General features: G+C 35.8%; 1 protein-coding gene and 1 long non-coding RNA gene across 3 annotated transcripts; both read left to right on the forward strand.

The window, feature by feature from the left end:
• Window positions 1-3,314: 3,314 nt before the first annotated feature.
• Window positions 3,315-13,184, forward strand: LOC106057522 (baculoviral IAP repeat-containing protein 2-like). Of its 2 annotated transcripts, XM_056031581.1 has the most exons (7): window positions 3,315-3,791; window positions 5,602-5,667; window positions 5,875-6,276; window positions 6,731-6,788; window positions 8,190-8,291; window positions 9,088-9,201; window positions 10,294-13,184. In XM_056031581.1, the coding sequence occupies exons 3-7, from the start codon at window positions 5,890-5,892 to the stop codon at window positions 10,512-10,514; spliced, it is 882 nt and encodes a 293-aa protein (XP_055887556.1). In that variant the 5' UTR covers window positions 3,315-3,791; window positions 5,602-5,667; window positions 5,875-5,889; the 3' UTR covers window positions 10,515-13,184. The 2 variants fall into 2 exon arrangements, with proteins under 2 accessions (XP_055887556.1, XP_013070206.2); XM_013214752.2 differs by lacking the exon at window positions 5,602-5,667 and having other exon boundaries at window positions 3,316-3,791.
• Window positions 13,185-16,845: 3,661 nt separating this feature from the next.
• Window positions 16,846-19,663, forward strand: LOC106057568 (uncharacterized). The gene is made up of 2 exons (XR_008778575.1): window positions 16,846-17,001; window positions 19,204-19,663. It is a non-coding gene; the product is annotated as an uncharacterized LOC106057568 (long non-coding RNA).

The following is a 19,663-nucleotide window of genomic DNA, read 5'->3' on the forward strand; positions in this document are numbered from 1 at the left end:
AGATTCATTTATCTCTAAAATTTGTTATATGTTCGTAATTCAATTTGGTAAGTTGCTTGACTTCATCCACAACTAACTATACTCACTGTTAGTCTCTCTATTTAGACAAATCAGCCTTTTTCTTCTATGGTAATTCTGACAAATTGACAAAGTATTGTTCTGATTAGAATGTTCTATTAACTTATCTAAGGATCTATGAATAAATGCGGTTGTTTTAGATTTTACTAATAATCTAGATCGTTCTTTTACTGTAGTGATAATTATATTTTCGTTACTTTATTGGTTTCCCGATTCCCCTTGTCTTTTATTCTTTGATAGATCTAGGCTTTGTTTATGAAGTCTGTGGACAGGAGTTCAATAAGACCATAATAAAAAAAACACGTAACACAAACTACCCGATAACATGTACATTTTAACATATTCAACCATATAAGCTTATATCTGTAGAGTGCTAAGTGAGCTTACCTTTGCAGGGTAAGGGTAAATGTACCTCTTAAGGCTTGCGATCTATTTTGTGGCTGACGGTTAACGAGGGTGTCACGTGGCCACCACAACAACCAATCGCCTTTACTTCTCCAACGTATTTCAGATAGCCGTTTCCGGTGGGGAAGACTCCCTTAGATTACCTCGGAGTAGGGAGCATTAAAGTGAGGGTGAGGAGCCCAATGTCCAGGCCTGGTTGTTGGATAAAAGCCATTCTAACAATCAACGGGATAATGGCGCAACAAGCGCCGATTCACTTCTGGACTTCATCGAAGGTAAAGACTGGGATTTTTAATTTCGGTATCTTTGGGCGCCTCTGAGTCCGTCCAGCTATAATGGGTACCTAGCATTAGTTGGGGAAATGTAAAGGCGGTTGGTCGTTTTGCTGGCCACGTGACACCCTCGTCTACCGTAGGCCACAGAAACAGATGGTCTTTACATCATCTGCACCATAGATCACAAGGTCTAAAAGGGGAACTTTTTTTTTTATACATGTCCACAGTCGGGAATTCCCCTTTTAAAACGCTTGCGTGGAGACATTATAAGCAAGTCTTGTTTTGCTGGTTGGAATCATTGACTGACTATTCAAATGCAATGGTTTGAAGTGTAAGGTGATACCTTGGTTTTTAAACTTAGATCTAGAACCGGATATTTGTGCTGTGAGAAAACAAACACTTTTTTACTTTGACAAAGCTTATAGCAACTCACTGTCTGGTACAAATCTTGGGCACGTTCTATCTTCCACTGCTCATTCTCGGATCTTCTACTTCTTCTTCATCGTTCTCATTGTTATGTTGGAGTGTTCATATGACTAGACCAATACATGAGATGAACTGCGCAGTGGTTTCCAAATCAGGGGGCTCTCCATATAATTTTCTTTCTATTGGGGTGATGTGGGGCCAATGTCTTATACCGGCCTCTTAGTAAAGAGAGCAGTTTTGGAGGACGTGGTCGGCATTTTCTGGTGATGCTCCACATGGGCAGATTTCACTGGTTCAAATTTTGAGCTTCCGGTGCATGTGTTTTCGCATTCTGTTGTGTCCGGTCCTGAGTCGAATGATTAGACGTTGGTCTTGTCGGGATAGCTTATAGTAAGCGTCATCTTTCTTGTGATTTGGATGAGAGCTCGTGCATTTCTCATTTATTTTATCTACAATTAATTTCTTCATTTCTTGTGGATAGAGTGCAGAGTTTACTTGTGAGTTAGTTCTCCCAGTTTGGCGAGTGTGTCAGCCTTCTTATTTGCTGCTAGTTGTATATGAGCTGGTATCCATTGAATAACAGTTTTTTTTGCTGTTGTTGTTGAGCTTTGTAAGTGCTGTTCTGATGTTTTTAATATAAGATATTCTCGGATCAATTTTGCGCAATTATTCATTGTCCATAACAAAACATGAATCATTCAACAAATGAGCCAATTAATTAATTAAATAGTGGTAATTGATTCATATAGTTTGATATCGAAAAGGGGAAATTAACCTTATAGTGTTGAGATATATGTCAATTAATTAGGTGATCTTTCCCTTAGAAAAGCTTTTTTTCTAAAAAGTATTTTTATATTTTTGCTGGTTTATTTTAGTGTATCGTCTGATTGAGTTTGCAAAGTAAAAACAAAAACAAAAAAAAACTTGTGTTCGATTGGTAGAAAAAGGGTTGACGGGATATCTTAAACAAAGTCTTATTTATTAATGCATATTTGTTTCATTTTGAGGAAGGGAGACCACCTATCAGACTTTGCGAGATACGAAGGGAGATGATGAATATCTTCTCTGTTTTTATGACCGAAGGTACGAACCTTAACTAACAGGGATATTGAGCTTAAAACTGCCTCCCTTAAATCCGGCCCTGGATATAACCATCAACGATTCATTCTTTTTTCATTTACTAATGTATTAGCTAAATTGAAGACATTCTCTTTTTAAAAGAAGATTATAATTATTACATCCAACCATTATCCACGATTATCCTGTATAGACGTGTGTATTGACGTCTGTACTGACGTCTTCCAATCAATCACTGACTGTAACCAATGGTGTTATCCATGAGTTCACACCACGTCATGTGATACAATACAAAACTGTAAAATGAATTCAGAATTTTTGTTGCACACATTTCAATCAAACAATTTTTTTTCTCGATTAATTAATCTTGATAAAAGTTGATTTTCTAAATTAACAAAGAGATGGCGAGTTAAAACGAACTAAACTACTTTGATCTTTCAATCTTTATATCTAGGCTATACGAGTGGGCGCTATCGTGTTATAACTATAAGTTACGATAAGAAAAGCTACGGTCTGCGGGCTTTTTCAGTTCACGGACCAAAGGTTTGGAACTCACTCCCCATTGATCTCAGACAGACAACATGCTACACCACTTTTAAGAAGAACATTAAGACCTATCTGTTTAAAACTTTTTTAGATTAACTGTCATTTTGGCTGTCGTGTTTGTGTTTGTAATGTTATTACAGCGCCTTGAGTCCACATTTTGTTTGTTAACAGCACTTTATAAATAAAATTATTATTAAAAGAAGTAGAGGCCTACACATCCTCTTCAGGTAAATATTTGTGTGGCTGGCACGTATCTCGTTGTATTCTGGTCGATAATCAAGAACTGAAATAGAAATAACACAAACAAACATAAAAAGGTTGAAAATAAAATAAAGTATAAATAAAACTGTCAAAGTCTAATTCTATTCGCTACACTTTAAAATAAACATAGCAATATGTTGATTAAGCGATGCCTTTTTTTCCCCATTATGTTACATGTCATGCACACAAGACATGTGACGTGGAGTTATAAATAACCCTTACATCAAGTCTGGTCGGAAGGCGGTGAATCCCAATCAATAAGTAGCTTCAACAAGGAAAGTAACTCAGCTTACATGATTTTTAAAAGACTAATGTTAAAGGGGAAGTAACATATAAAATTAAAATATGGATCTGGGTTTCAAAAATGTCAGCTGTGTACAAGAAACATTTAATTTCAGAAGTATTGAAGTATTTTGAAAAAAGATCTTGCAAAATATTATTGAATATTGTTTGTAAATATCAAGGAAAAAAAATAGACTAAACACTATGAAGACACGCAATAATATGAATATGTGTTTCGGAGAAATCCGTCTGGGCGTATGATACTACATTAGTGTTGCTGACGGCATTCCTTGCATATGCCAGGCATGGAATATGTGTAGAAACTATTTGTTGAGCATTACAGTTTATGTTTTTTGAAAAGTAAAAAAAAGTTATAGAGATATTTTAAAACAGTTTAATACTTTCAAATACATTTCTCGCATCAAGGGCTCTTAAGTAAAGGTAAGCTAATAATGCATATTATTATATATTCGTTTAATTTAATTTAATAAAGTGATGAGAGGAACACTGGGAGAAGATTTATAAACTACTAAACATTGTATAATCCAACAAACTCAGTAATCCGACACGGCGCCGACGGACAACGTAAATCCATGTAATAAATGTACAGGTATATTGTAGTACATATATTTTTAGAATGGGGGTAGATTTCACGTTAAAATGTGTGCATGAAAGTTGAAATCATATGTTTTGTATTTTTAAGATTAATACATTGTTCTTTCTCGTCTATTATTTATTTTATACACTTGAAAGTCTATGAGAGAAAAAAAAATCATAATTTGAATGTTCTTGACGGATAAGGTTAAACTCTGTAAAGCACAGCTAATCTTTGGTAGTCCGACGGATTTGGTAGTCCGACAAACCCTGTTCCTGGTTCCATAACCATCAGGCTTTCAAGAGTCAACAGTACTTTGTCACTTTTATAAGATAAAAAAATGTTTGTTTTTTTTTAAATTAGTATCAATATATTATTGAGTCTATAGTTTTATATCACTCTCAAGAGGTGTTATTTCAAAGCTAGTGGCTAATAAAAATGCGTTCATTTCATAAATAGATTTACAAGAAATTGTTTCAAAAGATTCATTGATCCATGTTTTTGTTAGATACAACGAATAATTGTGTAAAGTTTCAACATGACCCGAGAATGGGTGTGGGAGACATAACGTGTAAAAAGAATTGTACCTGGCAGACAGACAAAGTTCTTTTAGGTTTTGTAATAAAATAATACATAGACCTTTTTTCCTTTTCTTGATTTGCTTACTATTCATAAGTCACATTATGTGATGACTATGTAGATACCTGCTGTCGGGAATAGTTGTAAAAAAAACACAACTACATAATCCAAATCTCGTGATGAAAACCTAGAGGACAGGGGAGAGCTATGTATAAATATAGACATAAGAACCTAGTTGTCAAATGAGAGTTATTACCATAGACATAAAAAATATAGACTGGCCGATTAAAGAGTTTTATGAAACGAAAATTTGTGACTTGCAATTTTGTGTACTTTATTATACAGCATTTATGAGCAGTATAAAAGTTAAGTATTCACCTATATATATATTGTAAATAAGGAGGCAGTGTAGTTTTGTTTAATCTCTAAGAGTGAAGATCATGCAATTTTTCATAATTCGGAAATCCGACTACAATAGATATACATGTTTTCAAGTTACATGAAGTTACTTCCTTCGGCCAGTCTATATTTATATATGTCTATGATTATTACCTTCTCAATAGTATACGTGGCGTAGACAGAAGCATAAGAAGCTGGACTACTTCTAAAACTCATTGATTATGTAGTGGACGTATCTTATCTTATCTTATATTATATAGACATTACTTCAAAAAAGAAGATGATTACGTCCTACACGTCATGCATCTAGTCTGACTAGTCATGCATGTTAATCAATGACTTAAATTCTGCCAAGTCACTGGTTTTCCTTGCTAGCTCAGACAACCCATTCCGTGCTCTAATAGCACTAGAGAAGAAGGAGCATTTGTACAAATTTGTCCTAGCATATGGAACGAGGAGTGTGCCTTTATCTTTGTGTCTTTCTGAGTATTTTATTAAATTTTGTTTTTGTATTTGAAGATTATGGTTCAGTGTTTTAAGTATAATTGCTACTTTACTTTTGAGTCTTCTATCCTGAAGGCTTTCTAAATTTAGTGATTTTACTAAAGGTGTTACTCTAGTCAAATGTGAATATTCGTTTGTTATGAATCTCACTGCTCTATTTTGTGTCTTTTCCAGTTTCCTAATGTTTTCTTGAGTTGAGGAGTCCCAGAGGATGCATATTCTATTATTGGCCTAACCAAGGTTAAAAAACATTTTAGTTTTATGTTCTTATTTGATTCATAGAAATTTCTTTTAATAAACCCTAATGCTTTGTTTGATTTTTTTATAATTTCATCAATATGGGGATTCCATGACAGTTTCACATCTATTATAACACCTAGGTATTTTGCGTTTCTGGGATGTCACAGAATCTTCCCAATAACAATTCTATTTTTTTTCTCATTACAGCAACCAATCTCAAAAATGTCCTTAATACAGAGCACCATGGCACCAGCGGGTGTTTCCACTGAAGGCAATAAAAGACCATCTTACTCGGAGCTGGCCGTCGCCACAGAGAGGCCCAAAAATAGGGCCATGGTCTCCAAGAAAGCCAGACTTCAGAGCTTTCAGAAGTGGTCCGGCAAACAGGAAGTTAAGATAGAAGATTTGGTGTCAGCGGGTTTCTACTTTACAGGCCACGAAGACGACGACTCCACCAGATGTTTTGCATGCGGGGGTATTGTAAAGGACTGGGAAGTCACGGACGACGCAATGGTGGAGCATGCACGGCATTTTCCTTCATGTTTCTTTGTCAGACAAGCCGTGGGACAAGATTTTATTGACACAGTCAAAGCGTTGAGTGAAACAGATGTAATAACTTGTTAACGAAACATCCTTATGAATCAATCAATCAGTATCTCTCATCAATCAATCAATCTGTTTGTCAGTCTGTCTGTGTATCTGTCTATCTATTTAGCTATCCCTCTTTTTTTCTCTGTCTGTCTGTCTGTCTGTCTGTCTGTCTGTCTGTCTGTCTGTCTATCTATCTATCTATCTATCTATCTATCTATCTATCTATCTATCTATCTATCTATCTGTCTGTCTGTCTGTCTGTCTATTTATCTATGTATCTATTTATCTATCTATCTATCTATCTATCTATCTATCTATCTATCTATCTATCTATCTATCTATCTATCTATAGATTTAAAGCTATAAAATTACTTTTTAAAAAGAAAAATGTCTCATGATAGTGAAAAGACTATTGCCATGTAATAATGCATGTTGGTACAACAGAGTATAATTTATTGTGCTATATTCGCAGATTTCCAACTCGAGGGTCAAACTCACGAAGCAATCAGACTGTGGACTTCTTACAAATGGTACACAATTTATCTTTCAAGAATGGTTCAAACGAAAGATATATGGTCGAGAGTCCAAGTGCGCTTGAACTTGGCTTGGCTTGGCTACCTAGAAGGGGGCTCGAGGTTCGACACCCGACTCGGGCAGAGTTGTTTACTGAGCGCCTAAAGGCAGCACGGAAAACCAAATTCCTAGATACCCCCTCCCTCCCCCCCCCCACTGGTCCACAAATGAGATTGGACCAAAAGCGCTCTGAGCATGCTATAAGCATGAAAGTAGCGCTATATAAAAGCTATAATAATAATAATCCTTGACATAACGAGGGGACGGTACATCTGGGCTCAATACTACCACATTGTCTCCCTCCCCACTTTTAAAAACAAATCTCGAAGGCTACAAATGTTACAAAGAATCGAGTCCTGAAAACTTTTTTACTTTCTTTTGTTCCAGTGGGTTCCTTTGGGTGATGAATTGGGACGCAACGAGCCCATGTAGGCTAATCTTTTCTTTACTGATTATATTACTTTTTGCTACTTTTTTTTTTTATTTCGCTATATTTTAAGTATAAAGAATGGGCTTAAGCAATATACTAAGCATATCATCCCCCTCCCCTCAAGCAATCACGTTCTTTCTTCATTCTTAAACCGTATGCAAATAATTGTTGACTTTTTTAAAACATGTAATTTCCTTGTATTTACTTCCCCCCCCCCCCCCCTTTTAGTTGTCTGCCATACACAAATGGAAATACAATGTTGTAGTAAAATTAATATGATACAGAAATATAGTTGTTTTTAAAAATCATTGCACTAGTGAAGTCGTCTGTTGTGTTGTTGTTGGTAAATTCATTTTTTGCGGTGCGGTCATAGCACTGGCTTATACATACCTAAAAGTAGCCTAATGCATTGAAAATTGGATTGATCTTTGGTGCCAGAATTCCTCGTGTTGCCGACTGCAATATTTAATCTTCTAGCTTATCTGTTTCTTTAAGAAAACAAAAAAATGCTTTGTGGTGCTTGAATAAAAAGAGAAAAACGAGTATTTATTTAGAGATTTTACTCTAGATTATAAACGTATAAGGAATCAATACACACAATAAGAATACATCCGTAAATTCAACGCACTAAGTGTTTTCTTATTTGAGGAAAAAAAAAAGATTACAAATATAGATTTGGCACGTGAACAGATGGTTAAGATAAGAGATATTAACATTTTAAGATAATTCTTCTGTTGGTTTCAAGGATTAATAAAGATTACATCAATTAGATGTTTCAATGGACTATGAATATAGCTGTGATCTTCTTCATTCTGTATACAAATATGTAGCTTATTGGTATTAATATTAACTCCTGTCTAACATAAACACCAACTTAAAAAAAAATTGTTTCTACCACGATATCACATATGTTCTGGCATATTTACAGACAGTCAAACAAAACATCCAAGCGACCCTGCTGTTCAGGCTGTTGTTGACCTTGGATTTGACCTTGACACTGTCGCGAAATTGGCTTTATCCTTGAAAACAGGTGAGTACAAAATGTTACTACGGCTAACGATACAACGTTGGGACTAATGCTTTTTAACATATTGTGCATGAATACATTGTAACGTTTGATTAATGCTGGATTTTCTATCCTTCAGCCTTTGTAAGAGATCTCCAGCTGTCTAGATTTTTCCTTCTGACTTGAACATTTATTACAGCGTTGCCCAAATCTCTCACAGGACGGCGGGGGTTGGCAGGGTTTGAACCCGGGACAATCGAGACGCCAGTTAAAAATAGATGTCGAAATAAAAACGCTTCAACAAGCGCCGATTCCCTACTGGACTTCATCGAAGGTGAAGACTGGGATTTTTAATTTCGGTATTTTTGGGCGCCTCTGAATCCGTCCAGCTCTAATGGGTACCTGACATTAGTTGGGTAAAAGTAAAGGCTGTTGGTCGTTTTGCTGGCCACATGAGACCCTTGTTAACCGTAGGCCACAGAAACAGATGACCTTTACATCATCTGCCCTATAGACCACAAGGTCTGAAAGGGGAACTTTACTTTTTATTTACTTTTTTAAGCTCCTAACCATCAGTTGTTAAAGCGCTTGGCTTCCGAACCGAGTTGTCACGGGTTCGAAACTCGGAGAATGCAGGGATTTTGAAATTTGGGATTTTTAGGAAGCCCCGGAACACACGCACTTTATTTGGGACATTATTTGAGAAAAGTAAAGCCGGTCGGTCGATATGCTGGCCACATGACACCCTCGTCATCTGCCTATACATTGCTAGGTCTGAAAGGGAAACTTTTAATTTCTTTCTTTTTTATATCTGATGTAGATAGCTGCACTCTTACATCTGACCAGTTGATTGACCAGCTTTACGACGAATCAACTCCCAGCTCATCACCGGACATTAAATCTCTGACCTCCAATAGCATTACACACTGTACAGGTAAATATTTTATATTTTTATAAGCCAAGCTATACTTTTGAAATAGTTGAATATACCATCATTGGTAGTGTTATTATTATTTATAACATCGGCAGATTTTGGGCCATCTGATCATTAGGCTTAGAAAAGTGACTTAGGGGTGACTAAGAACTTTTGCTCAAGGAACTGGCGGGGCAGTAAGAGAACATTAAAGGTCATGATCCACACAGGATGTTTTGTGGCGTCACTATCACGGCTGATGTGGTTCATATAGGAAGATGGAGTACCTTCCCTGGTTTGTGGACTGCGACACGCCTCTAGTCCCGAGACTATGGACATTCAAGCCATTGTCAATATGTTTGCTATGTATTTACATCTTGGGCCTCTCGCTCAGAGAGAACACAAGTTAAAATATGTCTGTGAAGAGAGCTTCCTTTGGTCTAAAGTTTCAAGAGACTTCAACTCAACTCTGGTGATCAGAATTGTTTTATAATTAGTTATTCCATGTCTCGGTTCTACCCTTGTACGTACATAATGGCATTGTCTCTGTGGAATTTTACATCTCGAGAGTACATCTTTTCCTTTTGAAACTTCTTGTCTGACTACACAGCAGCGGTCACACGTTTGGCATCTGTTATCACCAGGGGCTGGTGCACGCTCAACCTTCTTTCTACTACTGTCGTGTATGGCATCTGCAAACTGGGACCCTTCCTTTATGCTCACACTCCATGTGGATCTATCCAGTGCCACTTCCCTCCCACCCCCAACTGTTAGAGTCGATTTTGAAGAGCTTTAGGGCATAGTAGAGTTAAGATAATTGATAATACCTTTAAAACTTTCTTTTAAGAGCAAACTTTTTAAAGCTAATGGATGCTGAGTTTATCAGTTTATGTGGATTAAAGTGTCCAAAGATGCTATGTGTCCAGCGTAGCACACTAATCGACATTATTCTCTAGATCAGAGTTCCTAGATTTAAAATAATTAAGCTTATTAGGGAAATGTCTCAACATTTAATGATTGAATCTTACATCTCCACGTATGTAAAAGCTTGAACATTAATAACGTATTTTAATATAGAGAGTAATATAATAAGTCATATTCCCCATTTTCCAGATTCCCTTGAAATACTTCAAAGTCAGAACATGGAACTTCGTCAGATATCCACCTGTAAGATATGTCTGGATCAGCCTGTGGCTATAGTGTTTCTGCCCTGCGGTCATTTCGTTACCTGCCTGGAATGTTCTTATGAGCTGAGGAAATGTCCAGTGTGTAGGGGCATCATTCAAGGCACAGTCAGAGGTTACTTACAGAGTCGTATTACAGAAAGGCTATAAACTATAACACAATTATAAAAGGGTATAAAAGGGAAAGAATCACAAACTTACTCTTGAAGTACGGAGTACTCCAAGGATCAGTTCTAGGCCCAGTGCTGTTTACTATGTAAACATACCCACTCAGCGGTGCCATACGGCCCATTGTCATCTTATACCATTTCTTTGACTATGACTCACAGCTATACGATTCCTCAGTACCCTCAGAGGTGTCGCATCTGGTATAGAAAATCAGTGGTACCATTGCAAGGGTGAGCCATTGGATGGTTAAGAATAAGCTCAAGATGAACGAAGACAAGACAGAAATAATTAAGATTGGCACTCGGAACAACATGTCAAAAGACGAGAGGACAGAATCTATTTTTATCACGAACTGCCATGTTCCTAATGTCCATGTAGTGAGGAATCTTGGAGTTTTCTTCGACTTAACACTGTCTTTCGACTCACACATAAATCAGCTCTGCAAGGGTCTTTATCTGCAGCTGCGAGGATTAGGCCAGATCCGACCATATTTAACAGCGGAGTCAACAAAAACGCTAGCTGTGGCATTCATACTCTCCCGCCTTGACTACTGCAACGCCGTGCTAGCAGGTATGCCCGATGACAAAATAGCCACGAGATTCTGCTACTACGCTCGTGCGCATTGGCTTCCCGTGAAAGCAATCGAATACCAGGTCGCCACACTTTGTCATCAGTGTATATATAACAATGAAATGCCCGTATACCTTAGCGAACTGATCACTTCATATGTCCTCCAGAGAGCCCTGCGCTCAATGGACTCAACGCTTCTAGTGGTACCACGTTTCTCCCTCAAAAGCTAGGGTCTGCGGGCTTTTTCAGTGCAAGGACCAAAGGTTTGGAACTCACTCCCCATCAATCTCAGACAGACAACACACTACACTAGTTTTAAGAATAACATTATTCCTACCTGTTTAAAACGTTTTTAGATTAGTTTGTCATGTTGGCTCTCGTGTTTGTGTTTGTAATGTAAAAACAGCGCCTTGAGCCTACATTTTGTTTGTTAACAGCGCTTTATAAATAAAATTATTATTATTGTAATAAGCTTTTTTTTAAACCAAAACAGTGTCTGTCTTTTGTCTGGCAAATTTTTTTAACAAGTTATCTCTTCCACTTCTCATACTCATATCAAATTGAAACTTGGCACAATTATTCAATTCAATTTCTCCCAACATAACACAAATCAATAAAAAAATTAATTGTAATTAATTAATATTTTTAAATAACAAAAAGGGGAAATAAACTTTATAGTATTGAGAAATATCATGTGGGGTCCTTCTATATATACTACTTTTTTACTATTTTTAATAGACCTAAAGAAATAAAGCCGTAAACATTAGTTCATTAATTTATTTAAACATTTTATAGGGATGCGCTTTTTTTTAGCGGCCCCCGAAAGGGGAAAAGACGCTATTAGTTTTGTGTGGAATGTCTGTCCGTCCCGTTTAGATCTAGTAAACTAGAAAAGATAGTGAAAATCTGACACCATAATATTTTAGTTAGACCATTTAAAATTCTGATGCAACGGCTACTATTTTCATTTCTGAAAGCGAAAAATCTAATTTTTAAATCCCTTTTGCAAGCAGTTTTTTTCATAAAATACACCACGTTTACAACTATTCACTATTAGTAGTAACAAACACGGCAAGCTATTTAGGAGGGGAGAATACATAGTACTGTATTTTAAACATATTTATACAAATAGTGTTATATTTTTTGTCAAAATAATTTTTTATTACATAATTATTGCTAAGTTATGTAAGTTCCGTTATACTAATTACTACATTTACACACACAGAAAAAGTTTTCTTTTTTTTTAAAGAGAAAAAAAAATTAATATGCATATAAGTTGGGCAGAATTTAAAACAACAATTAATAAGTAGTTTTTCATATTTTCCCGTGAACACAAAATGGCCAACGCAAAAAAATGCACTGAACTATTTTTTTTTTTTTTTTTAAAATGTTTTTTTGTTGAGGATTTGAAAAAAAAAGAGTAACCCTTTATAAAACAATTAGATCCATTAGATATTCATTATAAGACATCAATTAGGCCAGGTTCACATCTAACGTGACATTCACTTTCACATATCCTTTGATCTGCTGGACCGCTGGGGCACCACACAAGATCTGTTAAGCTTGTTTTTCATTCTGATGTTCTTTATGAAAATATCGAAACCTGCTTTTTACCTGCCATGTTGGACCACTTCGGTTGCCGATTTTGAGTTTGTGTTTCCACACAAACTGTCTTTGTGATAAGGTTTCAAATGCTCTTGTATAAAACAAAAAGCTTGTCTCGGGATGTATTTAAGGAATAAAGTAAACACCAAACCAGCTGGAGAATACTTACCCTATTATTTAAGGTTATTTTTTGTTCTATTTCATTGTACCTCTACTCTTTTTTTATTCTCTGAAAGCCCACAAAAAGAGCGACAGAAAGAGAGTGGGGCAGATAGATACTGATGTAAGAGAAAGAGACTGATAGAGAGGCATATACTTAGAGAGAGGGAAAAGGAAAGAGTTGGAGAGAAAGAAACAGCGTTAGAGAGAGAGAGAGAGAGAGAGAGAGAGAAAGAGAGAGAGAGAAAGGAAGAGAGAAACAAAGAAAAAGAAAAATATATATATATATATATATAGAGAGAGAGAGCAGTTGTCTCAATAATGGATTATGTAGGCCTATAAACAAAATAAATCCTGAAAAAGTTTTATCTTATTGTTTATTTATCATAGACTATATATAGTTTATGTTATTTATAAACATGCTTTATAACATCTTTAGGATAGAAAAAAAAAGGGAAATAACTTGATAAATTCGCCACAACATCATTCTCAATCTAGTCTCTATCAGTGCGCGCCTTCTGCACTACTTGGATGGCGGCGTGCATGGCAAGGTTTCAACAATGTCTTCGATCTAGATTTCTTGTGAATGAAATGAAGAACTGTTTTATTTTTTGGATATGATAACTTTTTATTTTGCCAATTTTATTCTGTATGAATTCTTTCATGAACTTATTTATGGGAAAAGTAATTCTTCCTTATTGATCAGAACAATTCTGATCTGTTAGATCCAATCCAATCCGATTATTAAACGATTATATTCAATCCGATAAGGATCCAATAGAATCAGATTCAATTCAATGCAATCCGATAAGGATCCAATAGAATCCGATTCAATTCAATGCAATCAGATAAGAACCGATTAGGATCACATCCGATCAGATATCAAATCCGAACAAATCAGATTCGGTCCGATCCGATATGTAAAGTCGGAACCGATCTATATCGATATGATTTAAATCCCGTTTTGATTTAATCTGTCCTGATTCGGATCTAGATTATTTCCCACCCGATACGAAACAATGTGATTCATATTCGATAGAAAAAGTTTGTTTCAAAATCTAAACCAATATTATTTCTTCTGATATTCTATTTTTAATTATCTTTTTTAGCACATATGATAAAAGATTTGATAAATAAGTTTACTTTGACGTCTGGGAATAACTATGTTATTTTATCCTTGACTGTAGAAATTTCGGGGGGAAACCCTGGTAGTTAGTTTACATAAAAAAACTACACTAGGAACACTTTAGAAACGGCCGGCACTAGATATAGATTTTTTAGATTGACTAGATTAAAAATTAAATTTACAAGATAGATTTATACCTAGTTTAGGCGCGCCTTAAAAAAATGAATTAGCGTTTATCTTAGATTAAGTCGCTAGAGGTGAATCGAAATGTAGAATCTATCGTAAAAAGTAAATTAGTAAAATAGAATTAAACTTAGATTAGGTATTTAAAAAAACACGGAGAATCTCACTAGATTTACTTATACTTAGAATAGAACTCTTACAATACAATACACTATGTAGACACGATTTTAGCCTAAGGATTACACATAGCAGCCAAACACTATACTGATAAAACATTAGTGTAGGGCCTTACACTCACTAGTCGTAGATCTAGATAGAGACAGAAACACGCACACCTACAAAACATCAGAACAGAAAAAAAAAGAGCTGAGAAATTACAAGGTCTGTAAGCTGGTGGGAGGTTGAAGGCGGTCGCGGGTTGGGTGAGGGTTCTTTGGCGGGTGGTTTTCTAGGGTGAATAAAGAGGGTGAAAAAATAGGGCCCATAACAATGAAAATTTAATACATAAAACAAGTTTAAAAAATTTGGATCACCTTTTTCTATTATTTTATGGAAAAAAAAATGATTCTCTCACTACTCTCTCTCTCTCTCTCTCTCACCTTATTTTTATAATCACTTTCTCTATCCCCTTCTTTTCTCCCTCACATTTTCTCTCTTTCCTCTTCTATTTCTCTTATTTGGAAAACGCATTCGTTCTTCTTCTTCTTCGTTCTCATTTTCCATGTCGGAGGGTTCAGATCAGTATTCCTATATCTGAGATGAACCTCGCAATGGTTTCCAGACCAGGCAGTTCTACGTACCGGTATTGTAGTAAATGAGGGGAGGCAACTCAACGAGACATAGATGTTTATTTACATGGAGACATGACAAACACATAGGGCATCTGCCTTGAGCACAGCATCTTCATCTCGGCTCTAGACTTCGGCGGAAATCGTTCTCTCTTTCTCAAATGTCAACATCCTTCAATCGCATATATATAAATTTTATATTATGTCGCTACACTTTTGGTATTTTGGCCGATTCGGTGGGTTAATGGGGGTGGGGCAATTGCACTTACTGCCCTCACCACTCTAGCCCTCTGAGTGGGGGAGGGGGACGGTCTTACATACTACCGCCTTTAAAAAAGAGAAACACTGCTTTTTTAATTATATATATATTGTTGTAACTCTAAGGCAGGCACTCAACGAAAGGCAGGTCGGCCACAGTAATGTATTTATTTATTATAGCATCAACAAATAGTAATAGTTACTAGTTAGACTTGGACTTCTGCTATAAAGTCACAGGGAGTAATGTGTCTTAAGTTCTAAGAGTCCTACTTCATACCAGAACACAGAACAGACCACCGACACACTTCCCAGTGTCGCTCCAGGTCTCCCACACAGTTTCCTAGTATCACACAGGACAGCACTCAGCGCCAGACTGTTCAGACTCCCACGACTTTTATCCGGCTTACCCACAGTCCTTCTTCCTGTCTAAACATGTTTTATACTACTAGTGTTTAGTAGTGCTCAGATGCGCACCATCAGTGTTACAACAATATATATATTCTATACGCACGTTTATGCATAGGGTTACGGTTTACTGGGCGTTAGGGTTTGTGTTAGGAAAAAAATCGCCCCCGCCCACACTTCAACTTTCTGGATCCGCCAGTGGTCTAAACTTGACCAACTGAATTAGACTAATAAATTAAATTCACGTGAAAACAGAAGACATATGATGCTTGGAAAAGCTGATTGTTTATCTGAAGAATATTTTTGATCATAAAGCTTGATCTATGTATTATTTTTCAACAGTTGAATCTTACAAAAAAAAAGATGTTTTAAAATTCATTTGTTCAGTAAAACGCTGTTTAATTTAGACAAAAGTGAAAAAACAACATTTTGAGGGCACTAATTGGTAACTATGTGTTTGGTGTTTTGTTTGGTGTTTTGATCCTGATAGTAAATTGGCAGTTCATCATATTGTGGTCATTATCCTTTTGTTGAAATAGAGCCTAATTAAAAAGTGCATTTTCTCAACAAACGTTTTGAAGTAAAAATATTTTTAAAGACCATCTTCAAATTATCATTCATGTTTATTTTGTTGTTATGTTATCACAACGTCTTGAACCTTTATTATGTTTATTCTTTTGTTATGTTATCACAACGTCTTGAACCTATATTATGATTATCGCATCGTTATGTTATCACAACGTCTTGAACCTATATTATGTTTATTCATTTGTTATGTAATCACAACGTTTTGAACCTATATTATGTTTAATACGATGTTATGTTATCACAACGTCTTAAACCTATATTATGTTTCCACATTTGTCATGTTATCACAACGTCTTGAACCTTTATTATGTTTATATTTCCGTTATGTTATCATAACGTCTTAAACCTATATTATGTTTATTCATTTGTTATGTTATCACAACGTCTTGAACCTATATTACTTTTATAAACAGCGCTCTGTAAATTAAATTAAATTGTAATTATCGACACAGGAATGTGCAACAAGGGAGATCAATCAACTGCTAAAATTCCTACATAATATAAAAAAAAACCTCATTCCCCACAGGGCCCTAATCCGTATGTCAGAATTGATGTATCGTTTGAAAAAAAATGCACTAGAAAACAAGGCGGGTCTCTGTTTACGTTGAATTTCCCTATCACCTAATTAGACACATATCCTGTAAAAGAACAAGCTGTTAATGAATATCTAGGCAAGTGTCAATCCACTCAGAATTTTATAGCATTCATTCAAACGAACTGCTTGTTATTTTAAAGATGCTCAGACTCTCGATTGTCATTGCGGCTTTTTGTATTTATCTCTCCCTGGGTAAGTTAGGAAACTTTTGGCTTTTCCATTCAAATTATTCAATTAATGATTCATAATTAACGTGGAGGCGATGTGGCTGAGTGGTAGGGCTCTTGGCTTCCAAAGTGCAGAATCTTGAGTTCGAACCGTGGTGAAGACTGGGATATTTAATTTCGGAATCTAATTGATACATATTACTTGGTAAAAGGTAAAGGCGGTTGCTCGTTGTGCTGGTCACATGACACCATCATTAACCTTGGGCCACAGAAGCAAATAACCTTTACATTGTCTGAGTAGGAGAGGATAGCGGTTTGTGCCTTACACACTTCCATTATGTTACATTACTTGTGTTACAGTTCTATGGCAAGTTAAATCTTTATTGGAACTCCATTAATTCACATTTTGAAGATCAAATAAAATACATTTACTACAAAATACATGAACAGGCCTATATATATATATTTACACTAGAACACTAAACACGATTGGCCACGACACAACAGAGCTCAATAAGTTGTAAACAAAAAACAAAACAAAACAAAAACTGCAGGCCTATGACCAGGATGGTCTAGAAGAGGAGACAACGCTTTTTTTAAAAAAACATTTAGGCGATTAAATTTATCTTGAGTTGTCTTTCTTGGAACGTTTTCAAACTTTCAATTGCAATCAGTATTTATCAAAACATACTGGATCTCTGTAACACCGTATATAGCACCGTTTAGGAGACAGCGATTCAATATATAATGGAGGTATTATACCGTGTTGGCTTTATTTCAATGCAGCACATTGTTATAAGGCTTTTTGAGATTATTTTCCTAACTTTTTATTAGCTATTAAACTAATGTACTAATGCACAGTCCAAAAATCTAGTAAATAAGATCTACAGGCTTAACAACTAAGATGCCAGCATATTATACTCAATAGACGTGTTTTAGTTAGGTAAAGTCTACAAGTTTATATTAAAATGCGATAGAACAGTTCTTCAATGAGGCGACAGACCTTTTTATTAAGTAACATAATATCAGGCTTGTTCTGGTTGGCTGCTGTTAGCAGTTTCGCAACTCAATTACATTCTGTTAGAGTTCAATGTCTTAGTAAAAAGTGTTTAGTAGTCGTCTGCAAGGAGTTAATTTAATCAGTTTCACTAAATGTAAAAGACTTTTCTTCGAACAATACAATACATATTGAACTCATCTCAGCCCGTCGTCCCTACAGGGGCATAGGCCACCAACCAGCTTCCTCTAGGCGTCTCGGTTCTGGGCGAGTTTTTCCAACTGTCCCTACGTCTTGCCCATCTGCTTGGCATCTGCTTCCAAATCACGTCGCCATGTATTCCTGGGCCGTCCCCTCTTCCTCTTTCCTTGGGGGTTCCAGGTTAGGGCTTGCCTTGTTACGTTGGAAGCAGGCTTGACTATCCATCTCCAGCGTCTTTAAAGTATATCTACTTCGATGGGCTGCTGCATTGTTCTTTGCCACACAATACATATTGATACTTGTATAATCTTAACATATTTGACATATATATACTAATTACTAGTAAAAAGCTTTATTCAAGAGGCTTATATTTTTTCTAAAGAGCCAATTTTAAGTGGTGCATACTCATTTATTAGCTTGCCATTATTAATTATAAAAACAAAAAGCTGGCTATTCTTCTTGTGCTTTAAAAAAAAAAGATGAAAATATTAAAATTAATTAAAATTATTTTTATAGTTAAATCATAACTGTGTAATCATGACAATTATGTCTTATGATATTTATTTAAACAAATAAAATATGAATGCTTAGTATTCCTAATTATCTAATTTATAAAGTAGAATGTAAGGAGTATGTATGTTCCGCATAGAAATAAAAACCGTTCGACCAATCTTGATAAAACTAGACATAAATGTTCCTTAGATCATTTTGGATACCTTAGTGTATGTTTAATGTCCCTACCACAACCGGAAGGAACTAAAAATTAAAAAAATATAATTATTCTCAATTAAAGAACAAAACTTTTTAAACAAATCTGGTAAGCCCGTTTTCACACTCTACTTTCATATTCATGGCAAAAACAAAACAAAATGTTAAGGGAACATTCGTCATGTCTGTCCGAGAACTAAATCTAATGCACTATATCAGGCCCGCTCGTCGCGGGTCATATCCGGCTAATTTGAACCTAAAGTAGACATTGATTTTTTAAATAAATTTGTAACAATATTACTTGTTATATCTTGACATCAGCTGACTACTCAGGATACAGCACTGGCGAAGTAGCCCCTCAACCTTGCCCGCAGAACTATGAATGTCCTGACGTCTATGCGCCAGTGTGTGGTACAAACGGCGTGACCTACAGTAGCGGCTGTGAGCTGATCAAAAAGACCTGTGGACGTGTACAGGTCAGCTACAATGGCCAGTGTGGGAATCCAAGTGGGCCTTCTGATGCGTGAAGCTAACTGTGTAGCGTTTCCAGATTGAAAAAAAACATTGACATGAGAATGTTCTGGGAAGTATGCTGGATGATATCAGAAAGTATGGCACATCATTGAGTTCTCTACGTAGTAATACAACATAGTCATCGATTTTTTATTTTTTGGAATAACATCTGTATTTCATACTGTGAACTAGTTAGGTTACGTCATGTGTACATTCTTTTAAGCTGGAGATTAAAGTTATTAAAACGGTCTCTTTCAAATTATAAAAA

This window comes from Biomphalaria glabrata, chromosome 6, assembly GCF_947242115.1.
Source record: "Biomphalaria glabrata chromosome 6, xgBioGlab47.1, whole genome shotgun sequence".
In the NCBI taxonomy this organism is placed as follows: domain Eukaryota; kingdom Metazoa; phylum Mollusca; class Gastropoda; family Planorbidae; genus Biomphalaria; species Biomphalaria glabrata.